Consider the following 25142-nt stretch of genomic DNA (forward strand, 5'->3'; position numbering starts at 1 on the left):
TATGGATATAGACCAACCCGGCTGCTACTCTGAAACCTGTCATTTTGAGACCTGTCAGTTAGCCAGCTTTTAATCCATTTAATGTGTGCTCTGTTAATTTTATATCTTTCTAGTTTTTTTAATCAAAATGTCATTCCGTACCAATTCAAATGGCTTACAGAAGTCAAAGAATATTATATCTACACTATTACCTACATCAACCTACTTGTAAGGAGTCGTCAGTGGAGGGATGCAAGGAATGGGGTGATGTGGCCAAAGCAAAGAGCCAAGTAAATTATCTGTGGAGCAACATCTTGAATGCATACAATTGGGGCAATATCACATCTGTCAAGGCCAGAGAAGAGGATGCTGTAGTAGTTGAAATGTGAGATGATGAGGGCCTGGGAGGGAAGTTTAGCTGTGTACATGGAGAGAAAAGGCTGTGTCTTAGAGATACACAGAAAGAATCAGCAAGATTTAGACACAGCCTGGATGTGAGGATCTAAAGAGAAGGCCATGTCAAAGATGACACCCATATTAAAGGCCTGAGTGACAGGAAGGACAGTAGCGTTGTCCACCACGACAGAGAAAGCAAGGATAGAGGAAGGTTTGGGGGCATAGATTAAGAACTCTGTTTTGGCCACATGGAGCTTAAGCTGACAGCTGGTCATCCACAATGCAATATTAGAGTGACAGATCAAGATCTTAATTGAGAGTTCACAAAAGGAGATTTTGAGTGGATAGGTAGATCTGCAAGTTGTCGTCATAGAGATGATAGTTGAATGTGGGTATGTGAATGAATGAGAGGTTTCAGAATAACAGCCGTGTTAGTCTGTATTCGCAAAAAGAAAAGGAGTACTTGTGGCACCTTAGAGACTAACCAATTTATTTAAGCATAAGCTTTCATGAGCTACAGCTCACTTCATCGGATGCATACTGTGGGAAGTGTAGAAAACCTGGATTTCTGCTGGAAATGGCCCAACTTGATTATCATACACATTGTAAGGAGAGTGATCACTTTAGATAAGCTATTACCAGCAGGAGAGTGGGGTGGGAGGAGGTATTTTTTCATGCTTTGTGTGTATATAAAAAGATCTTCTACACTTTCCACAGTATGCATCCGATGAAGTGAGCTGTAGTTCACGAAAGCTTATGCTCAAATAAATTGGTTAGTCTCTAAGGTGCCACAAGTACTCCTTTGAATGAATGAGATAACCCAGGGACAAGGTGTAGAGGGAAAAGGGGTAGGACGGTTTTCCTGCAGTATTTTTCTGTACTGTGTAATAACTGATCTCTCTTTCCTTCTCTTCCCCATCCAACCCTACCAATTTTTCTGCTGTGCTGTGTTATCTTCTTCCTTCATCCCAGTTTCTAACCTCTCTGCTTGCTCCCTGTATCATTCCTTTCCTCTCAAGTTCACCATTCCCAATGCCTCTGCAGTCTTCCCATCTTCATTTTCTCAGACACACACCCTCCTTTCTCATTCATAAGAAAAGCCACACGTGTCTATAAAAAACTCTCTTTCCCCACAAAATCTCTCACTTGCATACCCATACTCTCTTCTGCCACTCCTCAAAGTCAGGCAGAGTTTTCTTCTGCCACCACCCACACTAAAACTCTAACATACACAATAGCTATGCACGGGGTCAGTGGCGGGTGCTGATATTAAACAAAACAAAAACATAGAAATTAGGGCTGTCGATTAATCGCAGTTAACCATGCGATTAACTAAAAAAATTAATCGCGATTAATCGCAGTTTAAATTGCACTGTTGAAGAACAGAATACCAACTGAAATTTATTAAATATTTCGGATGTTCTTCTACATTTCCATATATATTGTATTCTGTGTTGTCACTGAAATCAAAGTGTATATTATTTTTTATTACAAATATTTGCACTGTAAAAATGATAAACACAAGAAATAGTATTTTTCAATTCACCTCACACAAGTACTATAGTGCAACCTCTGTCATGAAAGTGCAACTTACAGATGTAGATTTTTTTTATTACATAACTGCACTCAAAAAAAAAAAAGCAAAACTTTAGAGCCTGCAAGTCCATTCAGTCCTACTTCTTATTCAGCCAATTGCTCAGACAAACAAGTTTGTTTACATTTGCAGGAGATAATGCTGTCCTCTTATTTACAATGTCACCTGAAAGTGAGAACAGGCATTTGCATGGGACTTTCATAGCCGGCACGGCAAGATATTCATGTGCCAGATATGCTAAACATTCATATGCCCTCTTCCCGCTTCAGTCACCATTCCAGAGGACATGCTTCCATGCTGATGATGCTCACTAAAAAATTAATGGGTTAATTACATTTGTGACTGAACTCCTTGGGGGGGAATTGTATGTCTCCTGCTCTGCTTTACCCGAATTCTGCCATCTATTTCATGTTATAGTAGTCTTGGATGATGACCCATGTTGTTCATTTTAAGAACACTTCCACTGCAGATTTGACAAAATGCAAAGAAGATACCCATGTGAGATTTCTAAAGATTGCTACAGCACTCGACCCAAGGCTTAAGAATCTGAAGTGCCTTCCAAAATCTGTGAGGGAAGAGGTGTGGAGCATGCTTTCAGATGTCTGAAAAGAGCAAACACTCCAATGCGGAAACTACAGAACCTGAACCACAAAAAAAGAAAATCAACCTTCTGCTTGTGGCATCTGACTCAGATGATGAAATTTAAACCATGTGTTGGTCCGCTCTGCTTTGGATTGTTATCAAGCCGAACCCATCATCAGCATGGACGCATGTGCCCTGAAATGGTGGTTGAAGCATGAAGGGACATATGAATCTTTAGCCCATCTGGCATGTAAATATCTTGCAATGCCAGCTACAACAGTGCCATGTGAACGCCTGTTTTCCCTTTCAGATGACATTGTAATCAAGAAGCGGGCAGCATTATCTCCTGCAAATGTAAACAAACTTGTTTGTCTGAGCGACTGGCTGAATAAGAAGTAGGACTGAGTGGACTTGCAGGCTCTAAAATTTTACATGGTTTTATTTTTAAATGCGGGTTTTTTTGTACATAATTCTACATTTATATCACAGAATATCAGGGTTGGAAGGGAGGTCATCTAGTCCAAACCCCTGCTCAAAGCAGGACCAATCCCCAACTAAATCATCCCAGCCAGGGCTTTGTCAAGCCTGACCTTAAAAACCTCTAAGGAAGGAGATTCCACCAGCTCCCTAGGTAACGCATTCCAGTGCTTCACCACCCTCCTAGTGAAAAAGTTTTTTTCCTAATATCCAACCTAAACCTCCCCACTGCAACTTGAGTCCATTACTCCTTGTTCTGTCATCTGCTACCACTGAGAACAGCCTAGCTCCATCCTCTTTGGAACCCCCTTTCAGGTAGTTGAAAGCAGCTATCAAATCCCCCCTCATTCTTCTCTTCTGCAGACTAAATATAACTCTACCCTGATATAACGTGGTCCGATATAATGCGAATTCGGATATAACATGATAAAGCAGCACTCTTGGGGGCGGGGCTGCGTGCTCCGGCAGATCAGCGCATCAGCGTGTCTGGCTCCCACACACTGCTCTGAGCAGCATGTTAAGGGTGCCGGGCCGGGGCCGAGGGGTTGGATAATGGGGCCATGGTGGGAAGGGGAACAGGGGTCGATTCAGACGTGCAGGGGCAGCATGGCGAGGCTGCAGCGGGGCTCCACCAGGCTGCGGCGACCCGGGGGTGGCTCATGGCTGGAAGTTCATGCCGCAGCCCGGGTGCCTGCAGCCAGAGGGAGCGGGTCCATGCTGCAGCCCCGGCCCCGAGCCTCCTGCGCCCTGACCAGGGGGTGCTGCACGCTCTGCTGTGCAGGGCGGTTTTGCCGCCGCTGCTAAAGCCACTTCACTCAGCTCCTGCCTCCCTCCTGTGCCCCTGCCCAAGACCCTCAGTCCCTACTAACAAAAATGATTTAGTTCGCAAGTTTACAAATATTTTTATCCTAAAGGAATAAAAATATCTTTCCTAGTTAAATTTCAAAGCACATTATTTCTTTGTACACTCTAATCCTTCTACCCTGATCTAACACGATTTCACCTATAAGGCGGTAAGATTTTTTGGCTCCTGGGGACCGCGTTATATCGGGGTAGAGGTGTAATCCCAGTTCCCTCAGCCTCTCCTTATGAGGAGAGGCTGAGGGAACTGGGATTGTTTAGTCTGCAGAAGAGAAGAATGAGGGGGGATTTGATAGCTGCTTTCAACTACCTGAAAGGGGGTTCCAAAGAGGATGGATCTAGACTGTTCTCAGTGGTAGCTGACGACAGAACAAGGAGTAATGGTCTGAAGTTGCAGTGGGGGAGGTTTAGGTTGAATATTAGGAAAAACTTTTTCACTAGGAGGGTGGTGACACACTGGAATGCGTTACCTAGGGAGGTGGTGGAATCTCCTTCCTTAGAAGTTTTTAAGGTCAGGCTTGACAAAGCCCTGGCTGGGATGATTTAGTCGGGGATCGGTCCTGCTTTGAGCAGGGGGTTGGACTAGATGACCTCCTGAGGTCCCTTCCAACCCTGATATTCTATGATTCCTCATAAGTCATATACTGCAGCCCCCTAATCATTTTTGTTGCCCTCCGCTGGACTCTCTTCAATTTTTCCACATCCTTTTTGTAGTGTACGGCCCAAAACGGGACACACTACTCCAGATGAGGCCTCACCAATGTCGAATAGAGGGGAACGATCACGTCCCTCGATCTGCTGGCTATGCCCCTACTTATACAGCCCAAAATGCCGTTAGCCTTCTGGGCAACAAGGGCACACTGCTGACTCATATCCAGCTTCTCATCCACTGTGACCCCTAGGTCCTTTTCTGCAGAACTGCTGCCTCACCATTCTGTCCCTAGTCTGTAGCAGTGCATGGGATTCTTCCGTCCTAAGTGCAGGACTCTGCACTTGTCCTTGTAGAACCTCATCAGATTTCTTTTGGTCCAATCCTCTAATTTGTCTAGGTCCCTCTGTATCCTATTCCTACCCTCCAACATATCTACCACTTCTCACAGTTTAATGTCATCTTCAGACTTGCTGAGGGTGCAATCCACGCCATCCTCCAGATCATTAATGAAGATATTGAAGAAAACTGGCCCCAGGACTGACACTTGGGGCACTCCGCTTGATACCGGCTGTAAGTTCAACTTTCATGACGAAGAGATTGCACTACAGTACCTGTTATTAGTTGAATTGAAAATACTATTTCTTTTGGGTTTTTTTATAGTTGCCCCTCTGCCATGTACATTGGTCAAACTGGACAGTCTCTACGTAAAAGAATAAATGGACACAAATCAGACATCAAGAATTATAACATTCAAAAACCAGTCGGAGAACTCTTCAATCTCTTTGGTCACTCGATTACAGACCTCAAAGTTGCAATTCTTCAACAAAAAAACTTCAAAAACAGACTCCAACGAGAGACTGCTGAATTGGAATTAATTTGCAAACTGGATACATTTAACTTAGGCTTGAATAGAGACTGGGAGCGGATGGGTCATTACACAAAGTAAACTATTTCCCCATGTTTATTTCCTCCCCCCATTCCTCAGACGTTCTTGTCAACTGCTGGAAATGGCCCACCTTGATTATCACTACAAAAGGTCCCCCGCCCCCCCGCCCCCGTTCTCCTGCTGGTAATAGCTCACCTTAAGTGATCACTCTCCTTACAGTGTGTATGGTAACACCCATTGTTTCATGTTTTCTATGTATATAAATCTCCCCACTGTATTTTCCACTGAATGCATCCGATGAAGTGAGCTGTAGCTCACGAAAGCTTATGCTCAAATAAATTGATTAGTCTCCAAGGTGCCACTAGTCCTCCTTTTCTTTTTGCGAATACAGACTAACACGGCTGCTACTCTGAAACCTATTCACTTATGTGTAAACTACACCATCAGTTTTATCTCCTCTGACTTTAGCCCTAAATATTACATTATTTAATAAGGAGTGCATGGTTTTGTGTGTGCTTCAGTCAACTGTGTGTTCAATACAAGGAAACCACACTGAAGTTTTGCACATTCTTATTGTTTCTCTATGCTGGGGCTTCTCAGAACTTAAAGAACTAGATAGCCACAGTAGGAACATAAGGATTATGCCAGCCATCTGTAAAGGATAAACAAGTCAGGAAGAATATACCTTTTCTATCTTTTCTTCTGGGGATGAGAGACAGCGAATCTGCCCCACACTGGCCCTGACAGGGTTGAAACACAGCCCGGAGGGCTGCAGGGAAACAACCAATTAGGGCAGTGGCTGCAGCCAATTAGAGCAGTCGCTGGACCAGCCACTCAGGGCCTAGCCAGCCCATATAAAAGGAAGCTGTAGACCAGAGCAAGGCAGTCTGCTGTAGGAAGCCCAAGGAAGGGGACTGGTTTCCTAGAGGGCTGCAGAGACTAGGGGCAGGGCCAGGGCCAGGGGCCGAAGGTGCGGGGGCTGTGGGGAAGTGGCCCAGGGAATTGAGACAGACTGGTGGAGAAAGAAAGGAGGGACAGCAGGAAGCTGTTGTTTACAGGGTCTCTGGGATGGGCACAGAGTAGTGGCTGGGCTTGGGTCCCCCCTGCCCCTCACTCGCTGCTGAAGAAGTGACCAGGCTATGGCCGCTGCGAGTAGTGACTAGACTTTTGTGGAAGGAGTCCCCCAGAAGGGGAGAACTTGGATTGTGACATGGCCGGAGGGCTGTGCCACGAAGCAGAGGCCGTGAGACTGGAACTGCAGAGGGTCTGCAGGCAGAGATGAGGACAGAAGAGCCACTACCACCACTGGAGGGTACACCTGCTGATGGAGCTAATGCCAGAAATGGCCAGCAGGAGGCGCCAGTGTGGTGAGTGACCCTGTCACAGGATTCAAAACCTCCCTCAAAAATAAAATGTTATTTCCCCCTTTAAAAATGATGGACTTACTCTTGTTTTTAAAAGGTTTGGTCTTTTTTGTCTCCCCCACCCCTTTAAAATATACATTCATTAGAAATACAGGACTAGGTCCTTAGCTGTACTTACAGCCCTTGTTATACTGCAAGGGAATCACCAGGTAGCAACCCCTGGACATGGCAAAAAGAGGGGGAGATGGAAGAGGAGTGCAGCTGCACTCCAGCTATCCCTTGCTGACAATTCAGCACCTAGGGCAACCACCTTTGCTTCCCCTTTGAATCCTGCACCAAGCAGAGCTCAGCTGGACTGGAGGATCCAGCCCATCTGGTTCTAATTTTTCTCACTGCAGGAGAGAACGGAGCCAATGTTTATATGTCCTGAATAATCATATCACAGCTGAAGGCTGAAACCTCAGCTGCAGCTCTCCTGGTCTCCAGACGAGAGGGGGCTTCTAATACACTTGTAAGGGAACCATATTTGATAAACTATTTACACAGCTTTCTGATATGCTCAAAGAATTAGTATGGATGCATTAAAACTGTTAGAGCTGTGCTTAAACAAGTTTCTAACTGAGATAGGAGCTTACGTTAGAAAACGTTTCTTTAAAAAACCCAACAACACATCATCTTACACAGTTTTGGCCCATTATTATAACAATGCCATTGTTGAGTTTTAGATTTATTGTTTTTTCATTACTCTAGTTTAGCTTTCTTCAGTTTACAAGAAAGAACATGGTTATTCTGTCTGATGTTCAAATCTAACCTGGAATCTCAGACAAGATGGATTCTTTCTGGCTTGTTCATCACCACCAAAAATACTGAAGACCAGAGTCTATCCTCAGTTACACTGGCATAACTCTTATTTTCCTCAGTGGGATTATGCAGGTATAAATGATAGGAGGATTTGGCTCTCCAACTTGAAGTTAACAATTCTGTTGATGATGTATGAGCCATAACTTAATCTGACTCACTTAGCCACATATCTGATGGCTCTGCAGAGCTAACGTTTATTTTAGTTACAGAAGTGAGCAGATGTGACTCTAAATGCATCCAAGGATCAGTTCTGAATAAGGAGGAACCATTTTTATACAGTCATGTTTCAGAGTAGAACTATATGGTTTCCATGCAAGTGCAGACAGCGCCTCAGGGCATCTGAAGATTCAAATCAATTCCCACTTCATCTCTGCTCTATCTAGGTTCTTATTTTAGCTCATGGGAACCTGGGAGAGCTGCTGCTTAGGTTTCAGTATTGAGCTTTGATGTCACCATTCACATCCTCCAAAGATTTACCAAAATTCTCCAGCAAAGAGTGGACAATTGGTACCTGATATTTCTAGCATTAAATAAAATAGAGGGCTGTCTTTATTTATAGTCAAGAAGAAAAAGGGCACACTTTCTATCCTTTGCAGTTCACCTTTAAAATGAAATTCAAGCCATATATATATTCTGACTTACCAGGCCACAGTTTTACAGCAAGTTAAGAACTGCATTTGAGGAAGGCAATCTAATGTAAACCTGTAATTCTACTTATAAACAATGTTTATTGTTGAGGGCCAATTTTTATAGTATTGCAAGGGAAACAGAAACAAAAAAGATCTTCAAATAAGTAAGATCCTAAAACAAACTTTGTTTTCCTAACTTCCTCTTCGTAGGTTCCCCATTCTGCAAATGCTTCTATTCATTTTAAAACAGGCAAAAGAGAGGGGAAGAAGCATACTGTGGTTTTTCAACCATGTTTTTTTTAATTTTAAAGTGAATTTATTTTTGGTAGAAGATATCCAATAACAGAGCTCTGGAGACTCAAATCCTTCGTTTATCTACAGAACAGGCAAAGCACAGGAAATGGCCAGGCAAATTATCTTGTTACCAGCTTAGATGTGTCTAAATGATGTTCTGGAGAAATCAGCTCTGGGGAGGAAAAGAGACATCAGTTTCTATGGCTTATTCAGTATTCGAGTTCTCTGATGAGCGTGCCAACAAGGAGATCAGCAGTACCAAGCTGCCTTTATAACATATGGACCTATGTTCACCAATTCATTCCAGGTGGTTCAAACAATCTTCAAATATGAAGCCTTTTGGCTATTGAAATAGCGAAGACCTAGAAGTAAAAGTCTCCATAGTTCTTTAACAGCTCCACGAGTACCCAGTCTCCAATTTTTTTAACTTTTGTGAACAATGATTATACAGTTATCATAATAATTGATACAACCAACTACCATTCCAGGAAGGCAGAGGGCATTTTTATTTTGCTTTCCGAGTACAAGTGTTCGAATGACAGTCAGCAATTCTTCATTGTATAATATTACTTTCTGACAGTATATTTATGAGAAGGAATGGAGAATTTTCAGTAATTGCTCATACTTCCCCAAGGTGAGCACCAAAAGAAAAAAATAACTTATGCTGAGCTAGCAATCGGTTCCCACAAAGAGGGGAGGTTACAACAACCATAGTGTAAAAATCAGTGACAACCCTTCTATTCCACTGCAAACCATGTGAGCTACTTTTAAAATATTTTATTATAGTTTGCATAGTTATGATCCAGTTCAGATTCATCGGTAATTGCAGTTTTGGCCTGTTTCTTGTTACAAATGATGGGGAAACTGCTAATGGCCTGTGCTTTAACTACTCAATGGGGTTTTTGATTGGTGTGGATTACGGTTGGGAAATGTTGCCCTCCTAAATCATTTTTGAAGTAACTTCCCCCAAAGCCTGTATGGAGCTTGTATCTGTTTTTGATTCCTATCAAATTTTCTACTCTCCCTAATTAATAGCCCAGTCAAAAGCTCTCTTGGGGAATGGGGGAGAGAGAGCAGGAAAAAAATGTATAATCCAACAATTTGGGTTAAATGTATAAGACAACAATAGCAGACTGAATGTTTGCCAAAGGAGATTTTTTTTTATCATCATCTTTGGCTAGTGTAATATTTTTACTACTTAATCATTCATTGCTAATGGCAGGATAACAGCCTCCCATCACTCAACCTGATACTACATTACCACCTGTCACAGGAAAAAATAGCAAAGGGTTTTAACATTTTTTTTATTTTTCAAAATTGCTAAGCTAAAAATATCTGACTGAATTACTAGATAACCTATTTTCACTGCACGGTAGTCTCAGTAACCTAGAGGACAGTTTAGGGTATTTGTGCTTCTGACAAAATTATCAGCAGACAAGTAAAATAAAAATGCTAAATTAAAAATCAATTAAACCTAACAGTGTATTATACTTAATTTGTTCAAGTTTTATAAAAGGACTAGTTCTCAATCTCATGGGATACACTTACATGAAAACTCAGCTTCATATAGTGACTACTTGAAAATACACACAATGTATCACCTGAAAGATTTTAATATGAATTCATTATTAATCAGTTATATTATACAATACAATTTATTTGTATACAGTATCTTGACTATAAAACATTAGGGAACATTTTACCGCTGGTTAGAGTCTACTACTTGTAAGTAGGAATAATATTTAATACTGTTAGTCACTGACATAATAAATCCAATGAGTTCATTAACACATCTCTGCATTCATTCCCAGTAAAGTGGAACATGCATATTACCTGGCATGAGAAAATGCCATTGACAGCTCTGCTACTTTCTACTAATGCCACATTTTGTATGAATAATCTAATCATAATAATTCTGATTGTAAACAGGATATACAGTTATATTTTACTTCCTCAAGACTTTATTCTTGAATCATTTTAGGAAGGTTTAACAAAGATGGAAACTTAACCATTCAGTAAGTTACCAATTACAGTCTGTTCAATAAAATATCCCATGCAATGTCCCTACATGAGCTGCTGTTGCAATCTGTTTGCAATAAACAGAAACAAATAAAACCTAACACCATGGTCATGCTACAGCTCTGCTAATGGCATCACTCTCATTAGTCTGTAATGTTAACTACAAATAATCACATACAAGGGTTACGTTTTAAAACCGTATTCAGAGAAGTTAACTCTGCCTTAACAATGAGCTCTTGCATCCTTAGGGCATGCAAAGATCCTATTAGCCCTTTTAAGCTAAAGCAACAAAACAGAAAGGGAAGCAAACACGCCAAACCTTTGCGCTCTGTAGCAAATGTCTCTTCCTTTCTCTACTGAATAAGCATCCTAATGCACTACACACTGCTGTTGTCTCTAAGGAAACAGAACTGTCACATGACCAAGGATCTCCTGTTCACAAGGTATTTCATTCTACAAAACATTTTTAAGCAAGATAAGGCCCTGCTAACAGCTCATTACAATGTAAATACAGGGCTAAAGGTTTTTATCAATCTAAAATATTTGAATGCTATCAAGGATGAAAAGCAATAGAGAAACATAGTCTTTGTCTTATTAGCCAGAATCAGCACAGATAGCAGCCGGTACAAATGTAAAGGTTTTTTTTCAATAAATCCAAACCATACCACACATTCAAATTTATGCATCCTTCCTCAAACAAATTAGGAATAAAGTTCAAAACTTACACTTCAAGAACATATTATTTTTCACAGGAAATATAAACATGAGATGGAAAAGTTCTATGTTGATCTGCAGAAAGTGCTGGCTTCTATTGGGAGAGTACTTTCACCCTGGATTCTTAGTAGCACTGCTCTTTAATTAAAGTCTGCCTAAGATAGTCACAGCATGAGCTACCTGAACGTAACAAAAATTAAAAAAAAATAGGAATAAACTACACAAAGTTCTATGTACTTAAATTGTTGATGCTTGGACATTTGGGTCTTCGCTGTCCTCAGTGATTCAGACTTTTTTGCATTTCAAGGAGATGACAACTACAGAAGCAGCGGAAGAAAGTCGAACATCTTAATATTTACAGCATTAGTAAACTATCTTCCACTGACCACGTGTAAACAGCTAAAAAGATCCACCCACATATTTTCCTCAGAGTGGAGGAGCTGCTGGTTCTTATTTCTAACAAAGCTCAGATTCAGAAGTGTAGAGTGAGGAGTAAGAGAGAAAAGGACGTGAGAAAGCAAGAGAGATGCAAGAACAAGAGAGGAGTGGAAAGAAAATCAGAAGGAATGATTCAGAAGGTAAGCATAGAGCTGCCACTAAATGTACCTATAGAGAGAGAGAGAAGCACTTAGTTAAACTTTTGTACACTAAATAATATGTAACTTCACATGTATTGTATATTACTGGTACAAACAGGTTAACACTTGACTCCTTATAGACATTTATTGCAGTCACAAAAAAATGGAAAAACTAAATGTAATAGAGAATGTCAAAGGTTATAGGCTCTAAATGTGGCTTACATTAAAGTCTGTGCTACTACCACCAAAAATAAAATACAGTTAACTACTTTTTGAAGATACTAGGAGAAACAATGTTTAGTGTCCCCCTCTTCTGGCTGTAGAAGAATGAAAATACAGTAGAATTCAGAGTTACGAACACTAGAGTTATGAACTGACCAGTCAACCACACACCTCATTTGGAACCAGAAGTACACAATCAGGCAGCAGCACAGACCCGACCCTCCCCCGTTCTCAGAAATTTCTTCTGAATAGTAAAGTTTCAAAGCTGTATTAAGTCAATGTTCAGTTGTAAACCTTTGAGAGAACAACCATAACATTTTGTTCAGTTACAAACATTTCAGTGTTATGAACAACCTCTACTCTTGAGGTTCATAACTCTGAGAGTCTACTGTACTATTTCCACTACTTTACTAGTGCACAATATGGTGCTATTTATGTTCCAAAATTTGTTTGTAGATCTATTTCATTTCAAGTCTGCTGAAATCATACTTGGCAAAAAAGAAAAGGATAAAAAATTAGTAGAAAAAAGTGACATTTTAATTGTGTAAGCTACAGAAAATGTAGTACTTGTATGTATATATCTAGATCAACAAGGAGTCCGGTGGCACCTTAAAGACTAACAGATTTATTTGGGCATAAGCTTTCGTGGGTAAAAAACCCACTTCTTCAGATGCATCTGAAGAAGTGGTTTTTTACCCACGAAAGCTTATGCCCAAATAAATCTGTTAGTCTTTAAGGTGCCACTGGACTCCTTGTTGTTTTTGTGGATACAGACTAACACTGCTACCCCCGATATGACTAGATCGCTATAGATATATGCATATAAAGTTATAAACACTTAAAATAATGGTGCCCCCATAGGTGCACATCTACTTTCAGCACCCAACATGGATTTGTTGGCTGGTTGCAATGGGTTATATGCATAATGAAGGAGAAATAGAACAACTTAGTGGCGCCTACTGAATTTTGCTGGATAATGCCATAATATTCTTCCATTGAAGTCAAGAAGGGACTTATCCAAATAGCTGTAAGTGCCCATGTAGGTGCACTCTCAGAACGGCAAATAAATATTAAACCAATATAAACTGATTTCTCTTCAGTGGAAAATTTGGGCTTCCTTCTAGATCGGATTAGGAATGCCAACTTTCTAATCGCACAAAACTGAACATCCTTGCCCCTTCCCCGAGGCCCTGCCCCTTGGTTACTCCACCTTCCCCCGCCCTCTGTGGCTCTCTCCCCCTCCCTCCCTCACTTTCAACTGGCTGGGGCAGGGGGTTGGGGCACGGCAGAGGGTGACGGCTCTGTCTGGTGGTGCAGGCTCTGGGGTGGGGCCAGGGATGAGGGGTTTGGGGTGCAGGAGGGGGCTCTGGGAAGGATGGGGCTGAGGGGTTCAGGGTGCAGGAAGGGGCTCTAGTACAGGAGGGAGGTGGAGAGCTCTGGCTGAGGGGTGGGTTCTGGGATAGGGCTGGGGATGAGGGTTTTAGGATGCAGGAGGGGGCTCAGGACTGGGGTGCAGCAGGGGGTTGGGGTTTAGGATGCAGGAGGGGGCTCAGGGCTGGGGTGCAGCAGGGGGCTTGGGTGTGGGCTCCAGGAGGGAGTTTGGGTGTGGGAAGGGGCTCAGGGCTGGGGCTGGGGTTAGGGTGTGGGAGGAGATGAGGGATGCAGGCTCTGGGCTGCGCTTACTGTAGGCGGCTCCCAGAAGTGGCCTGCATGTCTGTCGGCTCCTAGGTAGCGGCGTGGCCAGGTGGCTCTGCATGCTGCTACCATCCACAGTCACCAACCCCAGCTCCTATTGCCCGCCATTCCCAGCCAATGGGAGCTGCAAAGCCGGTGCTCAGGGTGAGGGCAGCACGTGGAGCCCTTCTGGCCGCTCCTTCGCTTAAGGGCTGCAGGGACATGTCTCCACTTCTGGGGAGCCGCACAGAGCCAGGTAGTGAGCATGCCAGCCCGTGTCAACCAGACGTTTAACTGTCATTGCCAGGGCCCCTTTTCAACTGAGTGTTCCGCTCAAAAACTGGACACCTGGCAACCCTAGATCAGATTCAGCACAACATGCTTATGATACAGCTGCTATATAGAATCATAGAATATCAGGGTTGGAAGGGACCTCAGGAGGTCATCTAGTCCAACCCCCTGCTCAAAGCAGGACCAATCCCCAATTAAATCATCCCAGCCAGGGCTTTGTCAAGCCTGACCTTAAAAACTTCTAAGGAAGGAGATTCTACCACCTCCCTAGGTAATGCATTCCAGTGTTTCACCACCCTCCTAGTGAAAAAGTTTTCCTTAATATCCAACCTAAACCTCCCCCACTGCAACTTGAGACCATTACTCCTTGTCCTGTCCTCTTCTACCACTGAGAATAGTCTAGAACCATCCTCTCTGGAACCACCTCTCAGGTAGTTGAAAGCAGCTATCAAATCCCCCCTCATTCTTCTCTTCTGCAGACTAAACAATCCCAGTTCCCTCAGCCTCTCCTCATAACTCATGTGTTCCAGACCCCTAATCATTTTTGTTGCCCTTCGCTGGATTCTCTCCAATTTTTCCACATCCTTCTTGTAGTGTGGGGCCCAAAACTGGACACAGTACTCCAGATGAGGCCTCACCAATGTCGAATAGAGGGGGACGATCACGTCCCTCGATCTGCTCGCTATGCCCCTACTTATACAGCCCAAAATGCCATTGGCCTTCTTGGCAACAAGGGCACACTGCTGACTCATATCCAGCTTCTCGTCCACTGTCACCCCTAGGTCCTTTTCCGCAGAACTGCTGCCTAGCCATTCGGTCCCTAGTCTGTAGCTGTGCGTTGGGTTCTTCATCCTAAGTGCAGGACCCTGCGCTTATCCTTATTGAACCTCATCAGATTTCTTTTGGTCCAATCCTCCGATTGTCTAGGTCCCTCTGTATCCTATCCCTGCCCTCCAGCGTATCTACCACTCCTCCCAGTTTAGTATCATCCGCAAATTTGCTGAGAGTGCAATCCACATCATCCTCCAGATCATTTATGAAGATATTGAACAAAACCGGCCCCAGGACCGACCCCTGGGGCACTCCACTTGACACCGGCTGCCAACTAGACATGGAGCCATTGATCACTACTCGTTGAGCCCGACAATCTAGCCAACTTTCTACCAACCTTATAGTGCATTCATCCAGCCCATACTTCTTTAACTTGCTGACAAGAATACTGTGGGAGACCGTGTCAAAAACTTTGCTAAAGGCAAGAAACAATACATCCACTGCTTTCCCTTCATCCACAGAACCAGTAATCTCATCATAGAAGGCGATTAGATTAGTCAGGCATGACCTTCCCTTGGTGAATCCATGCTGACTGTTCCTGATCACTTTCCTCTCATGTAAGTGCTTCAGGATCGATTCTTTGAGGACCTGCTCCATGATTTTTCCGGGGACTGAGGTGAGGCTGACTGGCCTGTAGTTCCCAGGATCCTCCTTCTTCCCTTTTTTAAAGATTGGCACTACATTAGCCTTTTTCCAGTCATTCGGGACTTCCCCTGTTCGCCACGAGTTTTCAAAGATAATGGCCAATGGCTCTGCAATCACAGCCGCCAATTCCTTTAGCACTCTCGGATGCAACTCGTCCGGCCCCATGGACTTGTGCACGTCCAGCTTTTCTAAATAGTCCCTAACCCCCTCTTTCTCCACAGAGGGCTGGCCATCTATTCCCCATGTTGTGATGCCCAGCAAAACAGACTGGGAGCTGACCTTGTTCGTGAAGACAGAGGCAAAAAAAGCATTGAGTACATTAGCTTTTTCCACATCCTCTGTCACTAAGTTGCCTCCCTCATTCATTAAGGGGCCCACACTTTCCTTGGCTTTCTTCTGGCAACTGATGACCTAATATCAGCTGCTTAATCACTGAAAGGTAAACTCAAGAACATTGAAGGTCTTCAACAGTCGTTAGATGCTGTAATAAAATTGTTTTAAAGTATTTAAATGTGTTGAATTTACAGGACACATTAAAGCTAGACTAAGATGCAATTTATTGAATTTGCTAAGAGAAACACTCACCATTTCATTAAAATGCAGTTCATAGTCTAAATATTTTAAGAACTCAAAGGTTTTTTGGCAACTATTACAAAGAATTGCCAACTAGACACATCACATCAGAAATTCACATCTGATGTGTTAGCTTTGTGATGTGCCAAAATATAATTTATCTGGTGAATATTAATTTATATTCATTAATAAGCAAAACTGAAATATACTGGCTTTGACTCTAGATCCATTGTACTACAATTCTTTATCACTAGACTAGTCAGAGTAGCTTAAACTCAAGATGTATTTTAAAAACTGGGCCAGTTTACTTTCTGTACCACATGGGAATTCAATCTAGGCTGTATTACTGAAAGAGAGAAGACGACAGTCTAGTGGAAACCTAAGCAACATCAATCACCTCAATTACATAGAAATGTATCTTTCTGTGTTGTACAATCTTCACCTACAAATATCCATGACAATACTGAAAGCAAACGAGGCAATCTTAACACACTCTGCTGGGACAAGTTACTAGCATTATTCTCTGCAATGAGGCAGTTTGGAGAAAAAGGGGAGCCAGAAGAGGGTGTTGAACTTTCTTGTGTTCCTCCATCTACCAAAAAATCCCTCTTTGAGTCACTCACTGTCTTCAGATTTTATCCTTGAATCTCTTCAAGTTAATCTATTATACTAAATCCACTCCTTTACTTCCTAATCCCTTCATTCTTAAAGTACTCCATATTTCCCTTTCCTCTAAAAAAACCTGGATTTGTGCTGGAAATGTCCCACCTGTTGATCACTTTAGATAAGCTATTACCAGCAGGACAGTGGGGTGGGAGGAGGTATTGTTTCATGATTTCTGTGTGTATATAAAGTCTGCTGCAGTTTCCACGGTAAACATCTGATGAAGTGAGCTGTAGCTCACGAAAGCTCATGCTCAAATAAATTGGTTAGTCTCTAAGGTGCCACAAGTACTCCTTTTCTTTTTGCGAATACAGACTAACACGGCTGTTCCTCTGAAACCTGTCATATAAATTAATGTGCAAGAATGCTTCTGGCAACTATTACTGAGCAAGTTAAAAAGGTTGGAGATGGCTTCTTTCATAGAAACTATTAAAAATGTATGTATTTCCCTGGTATTTTCTATCAAGAACACCATATGCACGTAAAGACTGTTATACACTGGTAAGATTTAATATTGAGTACTCGTATTATGTATACATGCCAGCCAACAAAGGTCAAGACAGAGATTACTAATATTTTGTTTGTAGAAGGAATTCCCCTATATACATTAATGCATACCGTCATTAGACCCAACCTCTGGAATCTGTCTCCGGCCCCATTGCAATAATTGGCCCTACAAATTTGCCCTAATTGTGAGCTGAAGTGTAAAAAGTGACTGTAAGTTCACAAAAGTCACAATAACCTATAACAAAAAATGTCGATGAGAAAAGATGCACAAGACACTGAAAAATTAAATTAGTCCTAACAACAAAGCCTATAATATAACTCAAGGACTGTGTTAACATCATGCTTGGTAAACAAGAAAAACATGAGACTGGAAATCAATGAATCAAAATTGGTGTGTCGGATATTAGGCCTAATTGGTGGACAAAATAATGAGGGCCTTGTCTATTCAATCCAACGCTCTCTCGGGGTTCTTAAATTTTTTTTATAAAGCTAACTAGCAGAGGGAAAAGCTGCAACTACTGTAATACTGGCTGACTAAAAGATGGAAAAAGGGGAAAAAGCAAGCTTCACCCATCATGGGCTGCCAACCCCACCATCTCCTGAGACCCTGGACTTTCTTTGTTCTAACCCTGAAAGATCTCCTGACCAGACTGGGCAGAGAAAGGGAGCTAAATGACATCGCCACCGCCACCAGCTCTGGCTAAGTCTCAAACAAACACCACCCGGAATCTGAGACTTTGTCTTCCCCCACCCGCAGGCGTCCTTTCCTTACTCCACCTAATTTCTTCTCTTTCATCTCTCTCTTCTTTTGTCTTCTGTTTAAAAGTCTGGCTTATCTGGCCAAGACTGCACACTTTGCAACACTGCTGAGAGCCTGTGAGGCAACCAGAAGCAATGCCCTAAACAACCCAATACTAGTACAAGTTTGCCAGGTGTCAGAATGGCATGGGCCTGTGAATTTGGAAGTGAAAGTCAACAACAGAGATAGAAGCTGCATTTTCTGTCTTTACTGTTCTTTTTTTTCTCCACTTGTGTGTGTTTTTCTTGTTTGTCTTCTTAGGAAATGGGATCAGACTTTAACAACAGCCACAACAACAGCTCCATCCCATCTCTAAATTCTCTTCCCACCCACCCGCCCCAAAAAAGGCTAGTTACGACCATCTTTAATACCCTCTAAAAGATTGCCAAACAAAGGGTGTTTTCCTTCTAAAAGCTCTCTCCAGCTAGAGGAAAAGGGAACAAGGGTCGTTAAGTCTTACTAGATATTTTACACTTAAAATGCTTTAACTGTTTTTCCTTCTTTTCTGAATCTTTAATAAAAGGCTAAACAGGATTTTAATGATGTATTTGCCATGCTACAAAGCAGGCTGAGATTTCTGTATACCAAACCTGAACCTTGTTTAAAATTGTTTAATGTTGAACAGTGACTGGGTTATATTAACACCCTTTGGCCCCTGTATTCCGTCTAAATTAATAAAACAGGCCTTATTAAGATGCTTGCAAAAGATGCCTTCAAAACATATCTGTTCATATCCAATATACCGGATCCATCAAAAAGTAGCTTCAGGCCAGGATGAGGTACAGAAACAGCATTTGTAGTGCGCATCTCTTATCCCTGAATAAAGAGCAAACATCCATTTTCTTGCTCTGGGACGTCACTGCAGCACTTGACAACGTCAGAGGATACTATTTTCCAGAAAAGGAGGCGAACAATGATCCAGGGAAATGCTGTGAATTTATTGGAATCTCATTCTCCAGGGCCACACTTACAAGGTAGAAATGGGAAACTTCACCTCTACTGCCAGACCTTTTTTTCCCCCCTCCAGGAGTGCCACAAGGATTATCCCTAAGGAGAATTGCACACACTGGTTCAGATCGGGAGGCCAAAGAAGATAAAGAAATGATTTTTGGTATAAAAGGCTGAGTTTAACCCGACTGAGCAGCCTTCATTTAGATCCATCAAAAGGACCTTTTGCTCAAGGGGGAAGGCAGGGTAGGGCACCCCTGAGAAAGGGTTGGCAGTCCTGGAACCTACCAGCTTCTCCATAGGACTCATGGATGCCACTGATAAGCTTAAAAATGTGTTTAGACCTTTTATTGTTTTACTGACCTGTAGGGTGCAGCCCGAAGAGATTATGTCAAGCATCCAATGGTCCGAGGTTAGCTGCGACCAGGCTGACCGGAAGGGGTGCAGGTGGTTGAGGAAAGAATAGGAAGGTGGATCCTGGGATGTGACTGGGGCACTGTCCTCAAGCGCACCCTCAAAATGCCTGTTTCTGGCTTCCCTGGTGTCTTGAAGGGCCGGGCTGAGCAGGCAAACAGAAGGACAAGGGGCGTTGTCGTTTAAACCGCTTGTCTCTGTCCTTTTTTCTATAGGCCCCCAGGACCTAGGTGGAGGGGGCGGAGCTGCTTCCTAGCCTGCTGAGGAGTATGAGGGCCCAGGGAGTGGAAGCTGGCGCAAGAGTCTTTAAGGCCATGCAGACTTGCATCTGTGAGCTCGGAGAAGAACCCCGCTTCCTCAAACGGGAGATCCCGGAGAGTGGACTGCATCTCCTGGGATAACCCCGAGGAAGGCAGCCAAGAGCTGCATCTCATTACCACCGCAGAGGCAACAACCCTGGCCGCCCAATCCACTGCATCCCAGGCCATCAGGAGGGCACCTTTCACCACTGCTTTGCCCTCTTCCACTAAAGCAGCGAACTCCTGGGTGCAGTCCAGTGAGAGGGCCTCCTTGAATTTATCAAGGGAGTCCTGCAGACTAAAACTGTACCTGCTGAACTGGGCCCGGTGATTAGACACCTGAAATTGCAGACTGGCCATTGAATAAATTTTTCTGCAAAAAAATTCCAGTCTCTTGGCATCTGGCCCTGCCTGTCCTTCTCATTAACTGCCGATACAACCAGCGACCCAGCTGGTAGGTGCTTATAGTGGTATTCAAATGCCGTTGTGGGGATGTAGTACTTCTTTTCCTTTTTAGAAGTAGGTGGAATGGAAGAGGGGGCCTGCCACAAAGTTTTTCTAATTTTAAGGACTCCCTGGGGGGACAGGCAGTGCGATACAAGCCAGGGTGGTGGAAGTTATAATATTGAAAAGGTCATCTGTTTGCTCCACCAACTCCTCAATTTCCAGGTTTAATTGGCAGCCACCCTTTTAAGGGCAGCCTTGTGCTCTTTAAAGTCGTCGAAGGGGCACGGCCAGTCTGGGAGGGCCTGGGCACCGCTTCGTCTAGTGATGAAGATGACGAGTGCATTGCAGGGGGAGGGACGAGTGCCCCTTCCTCTTCTGGGGATGGCTGCTTAGAGGTTGGAACCTGCTGTGCTGCCCCCACATCAGATTCTGCAGCATGCTCCGACTCTGGTGTTGATGGTGGTTTATCCGAGACGGCCAGAGAGGAGTGGTGGAAGTATGGAACCGGCATCATTGGTTTGCCCCAAGGGTTCCAACAAGGCCCTTGAGCAGGCCACTGCCGCAGATGCCGTGCGGGTCTCATGGGTCAACAGCGATTCAAGCTTTCTTGGCGAGGGGCTGAACTCTGGCTGGGACTCAGACCATTCCCCTTCCGGTGACCAAGGCAGGGCTGTGGAAGCCTGTGTCAGCCGACTGACCCTTGCTGGAGACTGGTGTCTGGGTGGGGGGAAATTGATGCCTGCCCATCGAGCAGTACCGGGGCGGTGGAGACTGGTGCTGCGACTGGGAGCAGTCCCGCACTGGTGGGGACTGACGCCTGGGAGATCATTTAGGGAATAGTGACCTGCGCCGGGGCGATCTGTGGCAAGAGGTGGCTGGTACCAAGAGTACAGAGACCAGTGCCTCGATTCCAGCATTCCATACCTCATAGAAGGAGAGCACGGTGCCAGGGACCTGGATTTTCTAGCCAGAGACTGAGGTTGTGGGGCCGGGGTCCTAGGCCGTGGGGATGGAGACATATGCCTGTGATTCAGGGACCGATGGTGCTCCACTGCCCTTGGGGGCGGTCCCATGACTGACTTGCCCTTGGATTGCAGAGCCTTAGCCAAGTCTGGCACCTAGCGCGGCGTCTGCGGTGCCGGCAGGCCCACAAGGTCTTTAATGGCCTGGGCCACTTCAGGCGACGAAGGCCCTAGGAGGAGCCAGGATCCCCTGCCGCTTCCAGGAGTCGGAGGCAGATCCCTGGCTGGGCAAGGGGGTCTGACCATAGCAGTACTCCCTTGAAGCTCTGGGGTGGGCACATAGCCTGAACTAGGTCCTTTACCCAAAGCCCCCTTCTTCTCCTTAGATGGTGCCAGGGAGCCCTTTTTCTTCTGCCACTTCTTAGGCACCGGCGAGGGGGAAGGCTGCCAAGACGCTATGAGCGGAGTCTGATCAGAGGGGCTCCAATGCTGGACAAAGTACCTAATATACCGATGCAGGAGGGCAGCACTCAAGAGGGCACCACATCTGACCCTACGGATACCGCTAAGGCAGTGATTCTCAAACTTTAGCAACCCGAGGACCCCCATTTTGATTTTAAAAATGTTTGCGGACCCCCAAGCCTCCCACTCAGCCCCAGACCCTGCATCCACTCCACTCCTTCCACCAAGGCCCCATCCCACCTCTTCCCTCCGCCGCTCCATCCCGTCCTGCGTCTTTCTGCCGTGTCACCTGAGTTCACTTTATCCCCACACCTCCCACTCCCTCCCAGCGCCTCCTGAACAGCTGTTCACTGGCGTGCAGAAAGTACTAGGAGAAAGGGGGAAGAGTTGATCAGCAGGGCCGGTGGCCCTGACATAATTCCACCCCCTCCGTTGAGTGCATCCTGTCCCTGCTCTTCCCCCTCCCTCCCAGCGCCTCCTGCACTGAGAGGAAGGGGGAGGAGCTGATCAGTGGGGCCCATGGACCCCCTGGAGTTCCCTCGCATAGCCCAGTTTGAGAACTAAGCTAAGGCAAAAATCTCTGACGACCGTGGGCATGCACACACCTAGAATGGAGTCATCCTGAGCAAGCACTCGAAGAAGAATTAGATATAATTTTCTTAGATGGATAAAAGTGCTAAATCTGGCACAGTGGAGATTAATAGATACAAATCAGAAATTTTAGTTCCTTCATTCCTTAGGTATATTTTCTGTCCCCTTTACTTTTTGGATTGGCCATGGAACCATTTGTCCAAAGAATAAGCTGCAACAGTGCTGAAAGAATAAAATATAATGGATACTTGACACACAACTGCACTGTATGCTGATATTATTTAGTTTTTACCCAATCCCCACAAATCCCTTAAGGAAGTAACTATTTAATTAAGTTGCTTTCAGTTTTGGAATAGTGTCAGATACAAAGTTAACCAGACAGTCTGAAATGTTGGGAATAATTTATACCTTTTAGTTATTTAGAATATCCAGTAGCAGAAACACTACTGACACGTACTAAATTTGGGTTTAGTTGGGCCAAAGGTGCCACTGGACATCTCGCAGTACGCTTATTAAGCAATATCGGTAAGTTGTACGACATAAATTGTACCTGATCATGGAAACAAAGCAAAACAAATGTGGAGACATGGAAAAACAACGACTAGATCATGGACAGGCAGGACAGCGGCGATCAAAATGAACACTCTCCCTAGATTTACCTTTTCAATCCACACACTTCCAATTATAATATTATACCATTTATAGATACATTAGCCTGGGAGGAATGGCAGTTCCACACATTAAAGTCTGTTACTGACCTTGACAGTTAAGAGCTATTATTGACTGTGTTCAATTTAACCCAAACACTGGGTACGCATAGAACAACACCACCATTTAGAACTAAACTATTAACAAATTACTCAGTATTCCAGTAATAGCTCATCCTCCAAAAGTACATGAAAACCCAGTAAGAACCACTCTGCTGGCATGAGATAACACCTCATACGCACTGAACAGTTTCTCCTCTCCATTAATCTAGAGTTCAATCTGCAAAAAACCTGGGACTATGTTTTGATATGGGACTATTACAGCATGCATACAATACATCAGTGATATGGCCATTAGGGTAGAGACATCCTAGTAAATTAAAAACCTTTGGCAGAGATTATCACCAATAATTTCAAGAAATACAGAAGACATATCTCCTCCTTAGAGAAATAATAAAAATATAAATAAAAGGAATTTAACGCTGTACTCAAAGACTGTAACCAAAACAATATGCAGCAAACAGAAAGGAAACATAAATTAGCTATGACTACCATGATAATGCTTTATAATATCAAATAAATCAACAATGAAAATGAAATCAAACACTGAGGGTATTGCTGCAACATATGAATCCTGGCAAGATTTTCTAAGTTATTCTGACAAAAATATTTGGTCCATGTGCTCTACTATTAATAACCGGGGGATCTCCCTACATTTTAATGACAGGTTTCAGAGTAACAGCCGTGTTAGTCTGTATTTGCAAAAAGAAAAGGAGGACTAGTGGCACCTTAGAGACTAACCAATTTATTTGAGCATGAGCTTTCGTGAGCTACAGCTAAATTGGTTAGTCTCTAAGGTGCCACTAGTATCCTTTTCTTTCTACATTTTAATGGCACTGTGCATGTGTGCAGAGCAGCGCTTTGTGGAATTTTGCACTGCGCTACAAAAACATCTGTTAATTCTGTCTCATTCCATGTGAATGTGCATGGAGAAGTCCTGCCTCGCTCAATATAGACACAATAAGGAATGATGGAATATTACATGAGCAATGTTAACTTTGGCATGTCCTGACTTTTGGGTCCTTCACTTTGCTACCCTAACCTTTTTTTTTCTTTTTTTAACCATGCTTTCTGCTCTAGGTGTGTGTTCTTTGGGGGTAAGGAGCTTAGTCATGCTGTGTGTTTGTACAGCGCCTACAATGATGGGGTCCTGATCCAGGACTGGAGCTACCAGACACCATCACAATACAAATAACTTTCAGAAATATGAATGCTTGTGGACACCCTTTGCTTGTTATAAATCTGAAGAACTTCCTTAATTTATTAAAATGTAAAATATTTATCATAAGAACATAAGACCAGCCATACTGGGTCAGAAAAGAGGTCCAGCTAGCCCAGTATCCTGTCTTCCGACAGTGGCCAATGCCAGGTGCCTGAGAGGGAATGAACAGAACAGGGAATCATCAAGTGATCCATCCTCTGTCGCCATTCCCAGATGCTGAAAACAGGCTAGGAATACCATCCCTGCCCATCCTGGCTAATAGCCGTTGATGTACCTATTATCCATTAATTTATCTAGTTCTTTTTCAATGCTGTTATATAGTCTTGGCCTTCAGAACGTCCTCTGGCAAGGAGTTCCATAGCTTGGCTGTGTGTTGTGTGAAGAAATACTTCCTTTTGTTTGTTTAAAACCTGCTGCCTAGTAATTTCACTTGGTGACCCCTAGTTATTGTGTTATGAGGAGTAAATTACACTTCCTTATTTACTTTCTGCACACCAGTCATGATTTTATAGACCTCTATCATATCCCCTTAGTTGTCTCTTTTCTAAGATGAAAAGTCCCAATCTTAATAATCTCTCCTCATATGGAAGCTGTTCTATACCCCTTAATCATTTTTTTGCCCCTTTCTGTACCTTTTCCAATTCCAATACATCTTTTTGAGATGGGGCGACAATATCTGCACACAGTATTCAAGATGTGGCTGTACCATGGATTTATATAGAGGCAATATGATATTTTCTGTCTTATTATCTATCCCTTTCCTAATGATTCCCAACATTCTGTTCGCTTTTTTGACTGCTGCTGCACATTGAGTGGATGTTTGCAGAGAACTATCCACAATGACTCCAAAATCTCTTTCTTGAGTGGTAACAGCTAATTTAGACCCCATTATTTTATATGTAGAGTTGGGATTATGTTTTCCAATGTGCGTTACTTTGC

At 43.5% G+C, this 25142-nt stretch overlaps 1 protein-coding gene across 22 annotated transcripts in view; it reads right to left on the reverse strand.

Moving 5' to 3' along the window:
- DTNB (dystrobrevin beta) overlaps positions 1-25142 on the reverse strand; it is a 389020-nt gene that overhangs the window by 190782 nt on the left and 173096 nt on the right. The window contains exon 11 of one of the 22 annotated variants that reach the window (XM_073335466.1): positions 22347-22436. The exons of the other annotated variants lie outside the window; for them this stretch is intronic. Within the exon in view, the coding sequence (XP_073191567.1) occupies positions 22382-22436 (55 nt within the window). The 3' untranslated portion in view covers positions 22347-22381. Of the gene's footprint in view, positions 1-22346; positions 22437-25142 lie in introns of those variants that run through there. 22 annotated transcript variants of the gene reach the window in all.

Source organism: Lepidochelys kempii, chromosome 3, assembly GCF_965140265.1.
Source record: "Lepidochelys kempii isolate rLepKem1 chromosome 3, rLepKem1.hap2, whole genome shotgun sequence".
Taxonomy (NCBI): domain Eukaryota; kingdom Metazoa; phylum Chordata; order Testudines; family Cheloniidae; genus Lepidochelys; species Lepidochelys kempii.